At 36.1% G+C, this 16,630-nt stretch overlaps 1 protein-coding gene across 4 annotated transcripts; it reads left to right on the plus strand.

The window, feature by feature from the left end:
* Window positions 1–5,656: 5,656 nt before the first annotated feature.
* LOC107769930 (shaggy-related protein kinase epsilon) lies at window positions 5,657–12,176 on the plus strand. 4 transcript variants are annotated; one of them, XM_075243482.1, is made up of 14 exons: window positions 5,666–5,898; window positions 6,304–7,065; window positions 7,421–7,618; window positions 7,716–7,808; window positions 9,116–9,175; window positions 9,335–9,607; window positions 9,791–9,862; window positions 9,935–9,991; window positions 10,669–10,809; window positions 10,910–10,960; window positions 11,044–11,139; window positions 11,230–11,313; window positions 11,651–11,753; window positions 11,831–12,176. In XM_075243482.1, the coding sequence occupies exons 3-14, from the start codon at window positions 7,499–7,501 to the stop codon at window positions 11,911–11,913; spliced, it is 1,233 nt and encodes a 410-aa protein (XP_075099583.1). In that variant the 5' UTR covers window positions 5,666–5,898; window positions 6,304–7,065; window positions 7,421–7,498; the 3' UTR covers window positions 11,914–12,176. The 4 variants fall into 4 exon arrangements, with proteins under 4 accessions (XP_016444671.1, XP_075099583.1, XP_075099582.1 ...); XM_075243481.1 differs by having other exon boundaries at window positions 6,304–6,651; XM_016589185.2 differs by lacking the exon at window positions 6,304–7,065 and having other exon boundaries at window positions 5,657–5,898.
* Window positions 12,177–16,630: the final 4,454 nt, after the last annotated feature.

Below are 16,630 nucleotides of genomic sequence, written 5' to 3' on the forward strand. Positions count from 1 at the left end.
CTAGCAAGGGTGGGGTATGATTGGATGCCTAATATTCCATTGTTATGGCTAGACATAATTCAATATTTTGAAGGATATAAACTTATATTGATCACTACAAGAGTAACATGGTAGTTTCCTTTTCATGGTTGGTACAAATGCAATACTGATGGAGCCTCAAAAGGAAATCCTAGTCCTAGTTCATTAGGCTTTTGTGTGAGGAATGATGAAGGTGATTTGGTGTATGCAAGGGCAGTAGACCTGGGGGTGACAACTAATGTGGTGGTTGAAGTTAAGGTTATTCTTCAAGGATTGGAATATTATGTGGAGCATGATCTTCACCCTCTCATATTGGAGACCGATTCATTAGTGATGAAGAAAGTGATAGAAGTGGAATGGGATCCTTCTTGGGTAATTGCAAATGATGTGAAGAAAATTATAGAGATGAAGGACAACTTCAATGTGATCTTTCAACATGTGTTCAGAGAAGGCAACTCAGTGGCGGATTTTATAGCTAACATTGTGTTTTCTTTTGCAGGTACATCTGAGTTTCATACATTCTCTGAAATGCCTAGTGCAGGGAGGAGGTTGATTAATTTAGACAAGCCTCAGACTCCTAACCTTTGGGTTAGAATAGCAAAGAGAAGAGCCCCAGACTGATGGCTTCATAGAATTAGAATCTGCACATATCTGTGTGTTTCTTTTATGTCTCATTCTGTATGCTATTAAGGTACTTTCCAGTGGTATTAGTATGGTCACATGCTCATTCTGGGGGTGCTTTGATAGTGTATAGGACCAATGTGATAAGCATGTATTGGATGGTGCAATTTATTCTACTTCTGATATGTTCAAATGTTAAGGAAAAGGTTGAATCTGTTATGTGAAATTTTTGGAGATTGTTAAATCATTTCTAAGTGGTATTAGCATGTCTTCATTCTCAATCTGAGGATGGTTTAGCAATGTTTAGAATGATTTCTACATTAAAGGTTCGGGAAGAGAAGGATCTGAGCTTACAAGATCATACCCTGATGTCGCCAAGTTAAAGCCAGCCCCAGCCTAGCTTTTGCCTTACAAAGCCTGCTTAAAGCCAGCCCCAGCATGGCTTTTGCCTTGCAAAGCCTGCCTAAAGCCAGCCCCAGCCTGGCTTTTGCCATGCAAAGCCAGCCTAAAGCCAGCTTCAAGACAGGTGTAGCCAAACTCTTTTACATGATAATATTGATGATTGACCATATGATTTATACTTGGATAGAGTCAGTACACTACCTGTGGAGATCATGTTGTAGCAACACTAATGATTGGAAAACTATGTTAGCTTCATTTCTGTGGTGGAGATGTTTGGAATTCATTCTAGCCTATGGACTGCATACCCTGGCGCCTGGTGAGAGCATGATAGGTGCTACTTGGTATTTGCCACTAGCAATTGGATTCACATACACTGACAGGAGAAGGAAGCATTCAGCGGACAATGTTGTAATAGCTAGTTCATTAGACTATAGCTTTTCTATCTTTTTAGTAGCTAGTAGCTTCATGCAACTTCTATTTTGGTTTGGACATCTTGTAAGCTTTGGACCCATTTTGGGATTTTATTTATATATTAGCCACGAGGCAGCCTGCCTAGTGGTATATTTGCTATAAAAAAAGTTAAAGATTCAACCTTTATTGATTGGTTTTGATTTCTATGATTTTGTTTGACGTTATTGGGTTGTATTTGACTAGATTTGAGAAGTTTGGAGTTGGAATTTTGAGTATTTGGCACTTTTGGTGATTTTAAGGCTACCGAGTGAAGGCAAGTCTCTTGGCTAACCTTGTTAAGATGGAAACCCCTAGGATTTGACTTGTTTGTTATGTGTTTTAAGGTATTGGGGTAGTGTATATATATGGAGGCAAGCATATATGCTTTTACCGAGTTTATATCATGACCCGGGTAGAATTAGGCTCCTTGTTTCAATTGTGAAGGCATGCCAACTTATTCTTGATATGTTGAATTGCATAGTTATCCGTAGTCACATAGAGATTTCATGAGCACATTTCTGTATGATATTTATAAAGTCCTTGTGCACTTTTATCTATAATTCTTGAGCATATATAGACATTTTGAATAATGGATACATGATTCGGACGGAGAATTTTGGCACGAAAGTAAATGTGCGGATGAGATACAGTTATGGCACATTGGACATGATGTCGGATATTAATTTATGAGGATACTAGTATGCTCTACTTTACGCTTGAATTTGGATCCGTCCCTCCGGAGTTAGGTGATAACCATGTTACTTCGGGACCTGTGAGCATGGTCAGTATATGAATTTTGTACCGGGTCGATATATATATATATATTTTGTATCGGGTTATGCTGATACATCGATTATATATCGGGTTACATGGATCTTATACCATTTTGAGCATGCATTCGTATTAGTGACTCATTTAGTAGTACTTATTTCACTGTTGATTGTTACTTGACATCCTTATATACTGGTTGAGATTCCTAAATCCGTTATTTAAGCATGCTATCTTTCAATATCGTATTTTGAGCAGCGTTATGATTTGTTTTTGTATTAGAAGAGCATGCCTCATATTTCAACTATTAATATATGTGATTCTTGTCATTTGTGACTTTATCTACTGTTCATTTCTTAATTCTCTTATTATATCAGTGTGGTAAGTATCCGGTTGCATCTAGCCTCGTCACTACTTCATCGAGGTCACATTTGATACTTACTTGGTACCGATTGTGGTGTACTCATACTATATTTCTACATATCTTTTTGTGCAGATCCTCAGGTGGATCCTAACAGAGATTCCTGATTGAGCTAGGAGATTTCATGGAGACTTAGGGTGAACTGAACTTTATGGATCTACTTCGGTGTTCCCGATTCCCTGTTCCTTTTATTATTTATATACACAGACTTTCCCTCATTTTTAATTTGCTCGTGTACTTGTGTCACCTAGTCTTGGGGGTTGTACGGTATTGGCCGTGTTTAGGCCGTATTATGACTTTATCAAATATTGTTACTGTTTTGTATTATTATTGTCTTTACTTATGCTTTATCATTGTTAATTAAATGAAATGGACTTAGTTTTGTGGATTATGAGTTGGCTTGCTTAGCAAGTTCGGTTGAGTGTCATCACAGCCTTGAGGTAAGATTTTGGATCGTGACAATAGGTCCCAATCATTTATAACAAATATAATAATGAAAAGTGACTATAAATTGAGTATAGTGAATTCGATGAATACCTTAGCATACATGTAAAAAATTATAAAGGCAAGTTTAAATTAGCTTTTAAAAGTTTGTTCAGCTGTTTAAGTGAGTTTTTGACCAATATCATTCCTGTAGTATTACCTTAACATTTTATTTCCTCCTTAGTACATTTTACTTAACTATAAATATTTCATAAGTAATTCAAACTTAACCAACAACGTTCGTCGGTTAACTTTTCAGTTTCTTTCTAACAGAGCCCTCTTAGCTCTCATTAATGTATCAATCAAGGCAATATAAGCAGAAAGAGAGGGTTCAAATAATACAGTAAAATAATGTCAATTACATCAGTATTGGTATCGAAACATTCTGCGAAGCCGATGACCATCACTATGGCGGCGGTCTTTTTATCCTCTAATAATTTTCGTGCTCCTTCGGCTTTCGAGGTTGAAACCCTGGCACATCCCAACACCACCTATTGTTATTGCTCTTCTGCTCCTCCATTAGTTAAGGTTTTCAATAAATAAAATATGTGTAGACCATACAAAACAATAAGTGAAGTAGAATAAATTTATCAAGAAATAAGCAGAAGAGAGTTGAATGCACTCCTTCCCTCTTTCTCTCTTAAGTTTTGGTTTTATTTTGTTTAGGTCTCTATATTTTTCTCCCTCTAACAATTGAATTTGTGATTGTTTGAATTTTCACTCTTTTTTCCTCTACTTTTTCCTCCTCTTTTTTGTCTCTTCTATGCTGGACACAAATATATCAATATATGTTTCAACAGTAGTGATAATTCTTCTATTGACATCAAAATTTAATGATTGTCTTTTCCTGGGAAAAAAATAAAACACTATATATTTATGATTTCAGCAAGAAGCAAAATATTTGAAGATGAAAGGCATGACACATCATATAATCTTTCCAGAAATCTCCTTCCTGAACAGGAGTGTAACCTATTAGAACAATCAATAGACTTGAAACAAGATGATGAAATTGATCCTACGCTAGATTTTGAGAAGGAATATGATAATTGCCGGAGAAAAAGGTGTCATGTTGCTGGGTTAATGTCGTTCTCAAAATCAGTTTTTTTTTTACTTTGTTCTTTGATGAGTTTGGAATTTTTTCCCCTAAACGAAGCATAGAGAAGGCCCCATTACAAATGGATGGAGAAATTAACAAAAGAAACATTTATTAAGTTTGAATAACTTAAAGGATGTTTTCAATTAAGTAAAATACAATAAGGGTGAAACGAGAGTTGAGTTAATACTATAAGGATGATATTGGCTAAAACCCCTTATTTAAGTTAAAGATAAGAGAAACGGAATGGGACGATGAGATATGAACGTATACACATAATGTGTAGATCTTTTAGTGCTAACTCTAGATTATTAGTCTGAGTTAAGGGTGTGTTTGGTAGGAAGAAAAATCTTGAAAATATTTTCACGTAAAATGAATAGTTTTATCACTTATTTTTTCATATGTGGTTGGTGAATGGAAATTTTTTTCCGAAAAATATCTTCTAGTATTTGATTAGTGAGTAGATTACTTTTTTGAGTATATAATTTAGACAAACACTACAGGATGAATGTAAGAGGGTGAGTGGCAAGAGGGGCGGTGGGGGATAGGCGTGGGAGCGGGGGGGGGGGGGGGGGTTGGAAATGAGAGGGGTAGGGGTGGGATGGTGGTGGAGTGGAGAAGATTAAAAAAGAGTTTGAAAAAATATTTTGCATCTTCTTATAGGGAAATATTTTTCTCTAATTGGAGAAAAATAAGTTTACGTGAAAAATATTTTTCAAAACATTAAAGTCAGTCAAACATGAAAAAATTAGAAAATATTTTCCTTCGTACTAAATACACCCTAAAATCGCGACTTATTTTTTCTCTGTACTAAACTTAATAAACATTTATCTAAATTCTTTTCCTAGCCACGTGGATAAAACTAATTTGGATGCTGAATCTTATGTTGGAAACTTGGAATGCAGCAGAGCATCGCAAAGCACTTGTCCTTCTTTGCTTCACAACTAGAGTTATTAGTAGTGTCAACAACTGCAGTAAATCTCAACCATCCAACCAGACAATGCGGGGTGTGCTTCAAATCCTAGTACGTAACTCACAAACTCCAGTCGATATATACTAAGTTTTCAATTCCAACATTTTAATTTGGTAAGTCTTTTTCATATTCTTAAATATTATGTTCAGTCAACTAATACACATACTATAAAACAGAATAATTACTAATTTTAATTTTGATTTGATATAAAGAAAGGTCTAATCTGTAATCCAAAAGCGTGTACTTTACGTATTACTCAGAAGGTAGATACCACCGCACAGAACTGGTCCTTCTCTTGGCTTCACAACTAGTAGTAGTCATTAATACAGTCAACATAATGCCGTAAGTCAAATGAGCCAACCAGATAACGCCACATGTGCTCCAAGTCATGTTACGTAACTCAACAAACTCCAATCAACTAAAATTCATAAAACTCGTTGGCGTCCGCTCTGCTCCCTCAGAATTTCTCCAGTCTCTCAACAGAGTCAAAGTTTCTGTATCAAAAAGTCCTTGAAACTTGAGCTAAACTCACAGTTTGCAACTTTACAAATTTGTATTCTAGGGTTTCATCTCTTCGCCGTTTGTTCCGATCGCGATTATTTAACGCTTTTCTGGTCACAAGCTTTGCCTTGCGCTTTTCGCTAAATGTATGCTGTTCATTAGCTGCAGGTACGTGTTTGCGATTTTCTGTTTTTCGTTTTCTCGAGAATTTGCGTATTCTTATGAACGTTTTGTTTCTACATTTTGATTAGAACTACAGAAAATGATAAGTAGCTGAAAATATCGATTGTTTTTACTGATATATCCATTAAGAGTGTTGTATTTTGACGCTTTTCTGATCACAAGATTTGCACTTTTCAATGTGTGAGCTGTTCATTATCTGTAAGTACGTGTTTTCGATTTACTTTTTTTGTTTTTTTGAGAATTTGCGTTTTTTTTCCTTTTTGCGTTTTGACTAGAACTACAGAAAATGATAAGTAGCTAAAATGCAGAGAATATTTACTGATATATCCATTAAAAGTGCTATATTTGCATTTTGCTCAGCTCAGTTTGACCTATTTTATGATTTTACAGCTTTCGCAAGTTCAGTTCTTGTGCTATTACTGGAGGTGTAGTCGTGGAGCGACTTTAGCATAATATTTCTGGAATTTTTCAGTGGTATCTTGATGATCGTCAAGACACTGCCAAAAACTTACAGCAAAATCGTGCTAAAGAAAGAGAGGGCTCTTACACTTAGGAATGGCAGGGATATTATGAAATTTAATGTGTTTCAATAGAGCCAAGTTTTGGTGGCGTTTATTTGGGTGCTTTATCAGAACAAGGGTGATACAGACAATAGTTGACAGTTGGAAAGATACAAGCATTAAAGCATGCCTTTCAAAACTAAAAAGGAGATCCAAGGAACAGGATGTAAATCAAGAAGTAAACATTGCATGAATTTTGTGGTTGATCCTAGATAATATTGGAGCATATGAAATCTCCATATTGTTCCTGGTGTCAAGTGTTCAATCGAGGGATGAACTGTAAAACTTTAGATAATATTGAATTTTGCTTTACCTTTGCAAGCCGTGACACGGAGGTTTTCCTTGTCAAGGTCATTATGGTCATAGTGTCAAGTTTAAGCATGGAAAGCATGGAAATTCAATCATCGAAAGCATGGCAAGTTTAAGAGTGTCAAGGGCGGGATGTTCGTAGGGAAATTCAAGAAGTGGAAGTGAACTAGTTATAGCATCAGCAATTGTTTTCTGCAATTTGTTTGTTGAATTATATTGGGATCCTCTCAAGTTCTAGAAAAAATCTTATGTTACCGAGGGAAAAACTGCGAAACTTTATATAGTAATGAATTCTGCTTTACCTTTGCAAGTAGTGGCACTGAAGTCCTCTTTGTCAAGTTTCTTTTGCATAGACTTCTCTATAATGATATTGTAAATTCTTAATACACAAGTCATAACTTAACAAATTTAGTTAATTACATTAAATAACCTAAGCCAGCAGTGCCATTTGTATAATGCTTACTAAGTATGTTCTTGCTCAGCAGAACACAAGCAGCTATGGCTGTATTCTGTTCATTTCATGTCAACGTTGCACGAAGTTGTATGCCATTTCTTGGTCCAGAAGTATGACACAACCTTGAACATAGCTATAGTATGATATGTATCTTTTCTAATTTTTGGATATCTTTGCGTCCCAGGTGTTTGGATGCTGAAGATCTGTCAGTCGAGTTGTGCCCATTGATCAATACTATAAGCAAGGTAGTGAGGCTCCTGATATGGCTTCTGGTGGTATAATTCCTTCAGCAGGTGGAAAACCTCAAACTGATGCCATGCTTGTCGATAAACTTCCTGAAGAAATAAATGAAATGAAGATCAGAGATGATAAAGTAGAAAAGGTTGGCTCTGGGAAAAGGACTACATATTCTGGTCCGTTCATCTGAACATTTTTCCGTGTTACCCTTGGTTTATCTTTTCCAGTTTCACTTGTGATAGGAAATGGAAGCAGCTGTAGTGGATGGAAATGGAACAGAAAAAGGCCACATCATTGTAACAACTATTGGGGGGAAAAATGGCGAGCCTAAGCAGGTAAGAACTTTTTATCTCAGTTTTCAACAATTGGGTTCAAGCTCTTAACTATTTTGTTACACTTGTCAATTGGGTGATACATGACTAATATCTTGTAACGGATTTAATATTTATTTCACGAGTACTTCAAATTAACAGGATGAATTGTTGAGAAAGGAATTAAATCTCTTTGCATCAGATTCTTTTTGTCTTAGGAACTCAGTAAGTAAGATCAAAGTTAAAATTGGAATTGATCTATAGATTCAACTAATAATTCTCTTTGTAAAAGTTTCCGTTTTTTAATTGGCTAAAATATTGGAAAGTAAAGTTCGATCTTGCAACAATCAAGTCACATGTATCTTACATATTCATACCTAACACTTTTCCACAGTGGTGATGAAATATATAGTACAAAATATATCCATTTTCCAAGGCGATCAGATTCATTCATCCATAGATCTATTTACTTAATTGCAGACATTTCTAGAACACCTCTATCAGAGGGGCAAGTAGTCAATTTTGAAAGACGCCATTTTTTTATTTATTTAGTAGCATATGGTTATGCACCCCAGGGTGTGACCAAGTAGTCAATGAAGTGAGAAAAATCATGAGGGCTCTGGTTCAAATCCCAGCGGATGTAAAGCACTAGATTATTTGTTCCATCGGCCTAAGACTTAGTGGACAGAGTTACTCGGTAACTAGGATGGTGGGAGGTAGCAGTTACCCGATAGAACAGTTGAGGAGCATGCAAGTTGGTTCAAACACCACCGTAAAAAACAAGTGGCATATGTTTATCTGAACAATGAAAAAAATTAGTAGCTGGTTAGGTATGTTAATAGTGTGCTTGTAAAGTTCCGATGACGTTTCGGATAGTAAGTGATGTGCAATAGAGATATCTTCCTTCCGTTTCTTCAGTTTTTTAATATCCTGTGTGGTTATTTATATCTAACAATTTTCTTTTCACTGTTCTGGGGAATGGGAACTGCGCAAGTGGGTTAAATATACTGAAACAAAATTGGTCAGTTCAATGGCGGCATAAATCAGTCAATTTTCTGGTATGAAGGGCACAAATATTTTAGGGAGAGCCTGTTGAACACTTAAGTCTAGATAAATACTTCTTAGAGGATAACTTATACTAGGGAATACAGGAAATCTGTGGGTGGCTGTGGCACAAACCCACTCAACGCTCATAATTACCATCTCTGTGCAACCTACCCAGCTATGTTGTGTCAACGTACTTTTCTAATTATCTTCCACGTTTCCTTTATGCATTTTTCTCTAAGTTTTAAAAGCTTTCATTAACTAATTTATTCTCTTTTGGCATTCAGACCATTAGTTACATGGCCGAGCGTGTCGTTGGACAGGGTTCCTTTGGAATTGTGTTCCAGGTACAAACTGTTTATATTTTACAGATGTTTACCACTGTTAATTAAGGCATATTGTACGCAAAGGGTTGGAAAACATGTAGCACAGTCATACTATTTTGTTTTTATCCAGATTCATCTAAAAGTTTGTTATTGATTTGGAAACTGTGTGTATTTTTGCAGGCCAAATGTCTTGAAACTGGAGAAACTGTGGCAATAAAAAAGGTTTTACAGGATAAGAGATACAAGAATCGGGAATTGCAAACAATACGCCTTCTTGATCATCCTAATGTTGTTTCACTGAGGCATTGCTTCTTTTCAACCACAGAAAAGGATGAGCTTTATCTAAATTTGGTTCTTGAATATGTACCTGAGACTGTATACCGTGTATTGAGACATTACAGCAAAGCAAACCAAAGGATGCCTATGATTTATGTCAAGCTCTATACATATCAGGTTTTCCATTTTAAATAGAAGGCAGATTCATGTGCTATAGCAACACTAATTCTGAATACTTGTTACGGCTTATTTTGTTTTATTTTTTAAATTTGTTGCAGCTTATGACTGTTGGTGAGCTTCTTTGTTACACTTGAGGATATTTGTTGCAAATTATTTTTTATTGACAATACACTTCTTCAGATTTTCAGAGCTTTGGCTTACATACACGGGATAGGAGTCTGCCACAGGGACATCAAGCCTCAGAATTTACTGGTCTGTATTTGAAGCTTTAGAGTCTGCGTATTAAAGGTTTATGATATTGACTATTGCAGTTTGCTGTGGCAGGTCAACCCCCACACACACCAGCTTAAGCTCTGCGATTTTGGGAGTGCAAAAGTTCTGGTAATTGTAACTTGTAATATAAAGCTTGTGCCTATACTCGATAGTTGACTAACTGCAATTATGAAGAATTTATTTATCTATTCTGTGGTTGACCTACATCAGTTTTTCAACTTAGAAGTTGTTAGCAATGTCATTTTTATCACTTCCTCTATTTCATGCAGAAGAGGACTCCTCAATATAAGTGATTTGTCCTGTAAACCAGGAATGATTGTGGTTGTACCCCATTTTTTGCGATAAGTGATTTTGGTTCTGCTATCATGATGGTTACACTTAGTATAGTTGCTAGAGTTCTACAGGTGCTTTTGCACTGTTCTATTTTCTGAGGCTAAGTATTTATGGTTGAAATAGTCCTTATTCTTTGAAGAGTTTATTTCATGAACATGATCTGCCCCTTTGAGTTTTGTCTGTCAACCAAGTAATAAACAAGTAAACTTCAACATTGTAAAATATAGAGAGGGGGATTTACCAGAAAAGAAACTGTTTTTCTTTAGTGTCAATCAATCAAGTTGGACTTGATCAGTTTCCCTAGAGGCTGACACTTCAATTCTTTTCTCCATTACATTTTTTTCCTATGCATGTAGGGGGATGGGAAGATTTCAGCTCAATCTTATCTTGTGTTTATTTTAATCTTCATGTTCCTCTTTAATAGCTGTCTAAAGTTGTCTACAATCCTTCAGGTCAAAGGCGAGCCAAATATTTCATATATTTGTTCGCGGTACTATCGTGCGCCTGAACTTATTTTTGGAGCAACTGAATACACGTTTGCAATCGACATCTGGTCTGTGGGTTGCGTCCTTGCTGAACTCCTTCTTGGGCAGGTCTTATTCTATCAGAATTGAGTTATTTAATTTTACACAGAGGAACAGTGTCATAATTCGTGATATCTTTCTTATCCTTTTCCCGTTGCAATGTCCACAGCCCCTCTTTCCCGGTGAGAGTGGAGTTGATCAGCTTGTTGAAATAATCAAGGTATCTTCACTTTAGCAATAATGAACTTAATTTTGTGATCTTCCAACTGCTGAAGCAATTGTACTAAATCTTGTATGGTTTAGGTTCTTGGAACACCAACTCGGGAGGAAATCAAGTGTATGAATCCAAATTACACCGAGTTTAAATTCCCACAAATCAAAGCTCACCCTTGGCACAAAGTAAGGTTCATGGTCCCTGTTTCTACATACAGAACGCACTGATGCATTGCATGCACACCATTATACTCATTGCCATGTTCTTGTGCTCAGATTTTTCATAAGCGGATGCCTCCCGAAGCCGTGGATCTTGTGTCAAGGCTTCTCCAGTATTCTCCAAATTTGAGGTCCACAGCGGTGAGTGTAAAACTTTTTCCCCTCAAATATCTCAGCTGCAAATATAGATGCGTCAGACAGATATGAATTGTGTTAAAGCCCATTTGCGGCTGATATGAACTCTGCCCTTGTTATATTATCCAAAAGATCTCGTTGTATCATTGATATTATGTAACTATATCTACTTAATGCTGTACAAAATAAATTGTGTTATTTATGAAGTCAGTTCAAGAGGGAATTACCTAATTCCGTGGCATTTTGTGTTATTATTGGGGGTTTTAGTCCCTGTGCTTGTTGTGTGGCATACAAGAAAATGTCTATTATGCGTTTTAGTGATATATTTGATTCCCATTTGCAGTTGGAGGCTTGCACTCACACTTTCTTTGATGAACTCCGTGACCCTAAGGCTCGTCTTCCTAATGGTCGGTCATTGCCACCTCTTTTCAACTTCAGGCCTCAAGGTTTAATCATTCCTTCCCAGTGCTTTTAGGAATTGAACTTTTCTTCATTGCCTAATTTTGTGAAATTTAATTTGCAGAGCTGAAAGGAGCGTCTGCAGAGCTCTTAAACAAACTGATACCAGAACACGCTAAGAAGCAGTGTACCTCCCTTGGTTTCTAGGCTTTGTGAATGTTGTGTATCTTATGTATACTTATTTGTGACCACTTTATTTATGCTCTACTTTGGCAGAAACTGTTTGAGACTGCCAATTTCTTCCTTTCCATGAAAACTATTGACTGAAAAACATTGTGAAAGTTGTGCCAATACCACCTAACTTGGACTTCCGAAGGACTGGGCCTTTGATTCCTTATCATTTTCTGATTCCAAAAAGGAAAAAGAAAAATAAAGGACTTTATTGTGAAGCAGTTTAATTTGAGCTGAAATATCACCTTCATGTGCTTGGCCATTACATTTTATTGTATACTTTAATTAGATTCTTTCAACTGCTTGTAATAGGTTGAGATACAAATTTTGCTTATTTATGTGTTCAAAAGGGATGGCACTCGTCAGAGCCGGCCCTATCTTAGGTTGGTTCGGACAATCCTCAATGCGGATTTTTTTTAGAGGGTACGAGAAAAAAAAAAAGGGGGGGGGGAGGGGTTAGCCCGTAGAATCGAATTCTAAACCAGTATGATGTTGCTTGAGTAGAGGCGGATTTAAGATTTGAAGGTGGCAGGTGCCACAATTTCCTTTAATGTACCTTGTAATAACTAATATAGAGTTTGATCAGAACGTTTGTTTGGTTCATCTTTTTTAGTTTATTTGGGCAATTTATTAGGTATTTTTTATTTGCAAATATAAAAATTACATATCTTTCCCAGACCATACTGTCGGATCTCATTAGGTATGTTATTGTATAAAAATTACATCTCATACATCAAGAAGCAAATCTAATTAGCATTTTAAAGAAGGAATTACACCTTTATTATTAATTCAAGTTGTTGGGTATTAAATTCAGATACCGGGTCGTTCTATATGGGTTGACCCAACCCATTTGGGAAGAGATAAAATTTGGGACTAAAATAACTTCTTTGGAGAAGTTACTACACGTTTGGGTGTAGTTGAGAGCAGTTATTCCCATAGTAGTTAATTCTTTCTCTATAATAACTTATTTTGGTCTTCCTATTAATTGGGGCATGAACGAACAGAAAGAAAGGATTTGCTCTACCTTTCTCATCAATCTTCTTCTTCCTTAACAGAGAAGATTTCTCTTCTTCCTTTTGCAAAACGCACATAAAGAAAGACATTTAGTTGTGAAACTAATTTTTTTCAAGAGAATCAAATTTCGACTTAGGGGCAAATTTTCTGGGTTGTGATTTTACTTCGCTGCATAACAGGTACATGATTCTAATTCTTGTTCTTACTGAATTTTAATTTACAATGGTATAAGAGCCTACGTTATATACTCCTAGTTGCTGCCACCATGATATATACTTCGTTACAGATAATCTTTGTTTGGTGTAGGCGTTGATATTTTTTTGTGCGCTGCAAACTGGATAACCCAATCGAGTTTTACTTTTGAAAACAAACAAATTGATGTTAAATGCTATCCTGAGATCGCCGACTAAAAAGGAAAACAAGAAAAGTATAGTTGTTTTGACAAGTATAGTTGTTCTATAGAAAATAGCTTTGTGAGAATGATATCCTTTTATAAGCAAAGTATGTCATGTAGTAGAAGTTTTCTACATATCAATTTAATGATGACAGTGTCGTGAGCATATTAAAAGACATATGTAGGTTCCATGAATTCACGAAACTCTCTTTGTTGTAATACACGACACAATACTACTTTTACATTCTTTTTTTGGAGGCATTTGGATATGGCCTATAGAATTTTGATCATAATTAATTTGGTCAGAGAAGTGTCGTTGGATATAAACAAATCTTTTTTTTTTCTTCAAATGGCCATACTTTATTTGAAGTGCTATGGAGCTCAATTACTTAAGTAACTATGGTTAACTTGAATAAGTTTCTTTAATGACCTTTTCTTTGTGTGGACTGATGTCGCCCAAACTCACACCACTAATTGGGATTGTGCGGCGGTCCATGCAATTATAAATATCCAATGCGAGTCGGGATCGATTCCACAGAGAACTTTATGTGGGATTAGTTATATATCTAGGCTAGTTTATGACGTGCCCAAGATTGCACTTCCACTTATTCAGTTGTTTCTTTTCTACTCTAGTTTGTATGCTAATGCTTGCAATAGAAAATCTAAGAGACAATATTTTTTTTGGTATTGTTGTTTTTCAAGTTTATAAAAGATCTAGGATCGTGAATTCAATCTAGGTGGTTACTTAATGTTGTAACACTCCTCAAATTTATAAAAGTTTCGAGACACGCTAATTATAGAATTATATTATTATTATTATTATTATTATTATTATTATTATTATTATTATTTTTTTATTATTATTATTATTATTATTATTATTTTTCTTGCCTATAGTGTATATACACACACACACACACACACACTTAAATAATTGGATATACAATTAGAAAAATACTAATAATTTTAATATTATTAATTATTAAAAGTGAGTATCATTAATTATTAGTTAAATTAAAAAAAAGGGAGAAAGGGGCCTAAAGCCCATAAAAGGGCTTATGGAACCAAAAAGGCTTAAGGCCTTAACAAAAGAGTTGGATTAGAAGCTTAGACAAAAACAGAGAGAAACGAAACAGAGGGAAACTCACGAAACAGAGAGAAACTCATGCAAGCATTGGACAATCTAGGGTTCCTTACAAATCACTAATTCTTGAACTCAGGTATGTAAAATTCCCTATGGTCAATTACTCTATAGTAGTTGTTGGCCCAAGTAAAGGTTAGTTTTGAAGACTGACAAAGGAACTCGGGATGAACCAGGTCCATCCCTCAGGTGCACAAAAACGGGCAGATTCGAGCATGTGGGTTGCACGTGAAGGAGATAAGCTTAACTTGGTGTATTTAATATCTCCTGATCGAAAAGGTTGCATAATTGATAAGGAGAAGGACTCCTTAATCAAAGAGAACACTATCCAAGATATAGAAGGAGTTAGAAGTTGAAATCAACTAGAACTCTTCCACCAAGGAAGAGTTGCATCAGAACTCTAGTTATTTCTTCATCTACTAACTCTATAAATTGCAAGATGTTCTCACATTACAAGTATTGCACAAAAACACAGAAGTTAAATGTGAATTGGGAGCAAAATATCAAGGCTTTTTGCAAGCAGTTCGTGTGTGATTCAAGTGTGCAAACCTGAAGCTACATGAACCAGATTGAAGAACCACCTCCATAAAGAGTTTTATGTGTCTTTCTTTATTTCTAGTTCAAGTGTAGTAGGTGTTTTCATATTGTACTTTTCAGCTTTATCTAGAAGCAATTGTAATAGGTACTTTGAGTATTCAAGTTAGAATTAACTTGAAGTTGTCACAACAGTTAGAGGCCGGTTGCTACAACAGGATTAGAGGTAATCCTTAGGTTTACAAAGAATTTTGTAAATGCTGTTTTGGCTCAGTGATTTAGTGAAGTGTTGGGGAAAATCCTATTGAGTAGTAGGTCGTGATTTTTTCACCTAAAAATACTTGTGTTCTTTATTTTTTGTATTTATTATTCCGCAAATAGTAGTAGTTGGAACACCTAGAAAAACCAGGTTCTTCTATAGTTCGGTTAAGCGAAAATTGGGTACCACACAAATCATCCCCCCCTCTTGTGTGGTATTGACGCTTAAAACATCAATTGGTATCAGAGCAGCTTATCCTTGAAGAGGCTAACACCTTAGGAATAGATCAAGATAAGCGCACCACCTGGAAACTGGGAAGGGCAATCCACTGATAGGCCTCCACTCTTTAATGACCACTACTACTCTTGGTGGAAAATAGGATGAGAGATTACATCATCGGAGAAGACTATCAGCTATGGGACATTGTCACTGATGGTCCCTTGGCTACCATGAAGAAGAATGCTAAAGGAGTAGATGTGCCAAAAACAAGAGCTGACTGTAATGCTGAGGACTTGAGGAAATGAGAAAAGAATGCTAAAGCGAAGAAATGGCTTGTGTGTGGACTTGGTCCAGACGAGTATAGTAGAATTCAAAATTGTACCACTGCTAAGGAAATTTGGGACACATTGCAAGTGGCTCATGAAGGAACACCTCAAGTGAAGAGGTCCAGAGGAACACTGTTGTATTCTCAATATGAGAATTTCACCATGAAGGAAGGAGAAACCATCTAGGAGATGTATACAAGGTTCACCACACTAACAAATGAACTTAAGTCTCTTGGAAGGGTTATTATTGAAGAAGACAAGGTTGAGAAAATTCTGACAAGGGTTTTGCCTGTTACTTGGGAAAGCAAAATCACTGCTATTCAGGAATCAAAGAATATTGATACTCTTAAGTTGGATGAGCTAATTGGAAATCTCATTGCCTATGAACTTAGAAGGCAAACCATGAATATGGATGCACACAAAAAGGAAAGGAGCATGGCATTCAGAATCACTGAAGGTGTTGATCTAGAGGAGGATGAAATGACCATGATCACAAAAGACTTTAAGAAGTATCTAATGAAAGAAAAGGGGCCTTCAAAAAGTGGAAGCTACAACAAACCAAGGGTTCCTGAAAAACAAACCAATGAGGGGCGTTACAAGTATGGGAAGACTGATCACCACATCAAAAACTGCCCTCAATGGGAAATTGAATGGAAGAAGGAAAGATTTGAACGAAGGAACAGGAAGAAGGAACAGGTTTAACCCAAGAAGAACAAAGGATCAACAAAGGCTATGGTTGCTGCCTGGGGAGAAAGCTCAGATGAGGACTCAGAGGGTGAAGATGGAGATAAACAAGCACTTATGGC

The sequence above is a fragment of the Nicotiana tabacum genome, chromosome 22, assembly GCF_000715075.1.
Source record: "Nicotiana tabacum cultivar K326 chromosome 22, ASM71507v2, whole genome shotgun sequence".
Lineage (NCBI taxonomy): Eukaryota > Viridiplantae > Streptophyta > Magnoliopsida > Solanales > Solanaceae > Nicotiana > Nicotiana tabacum.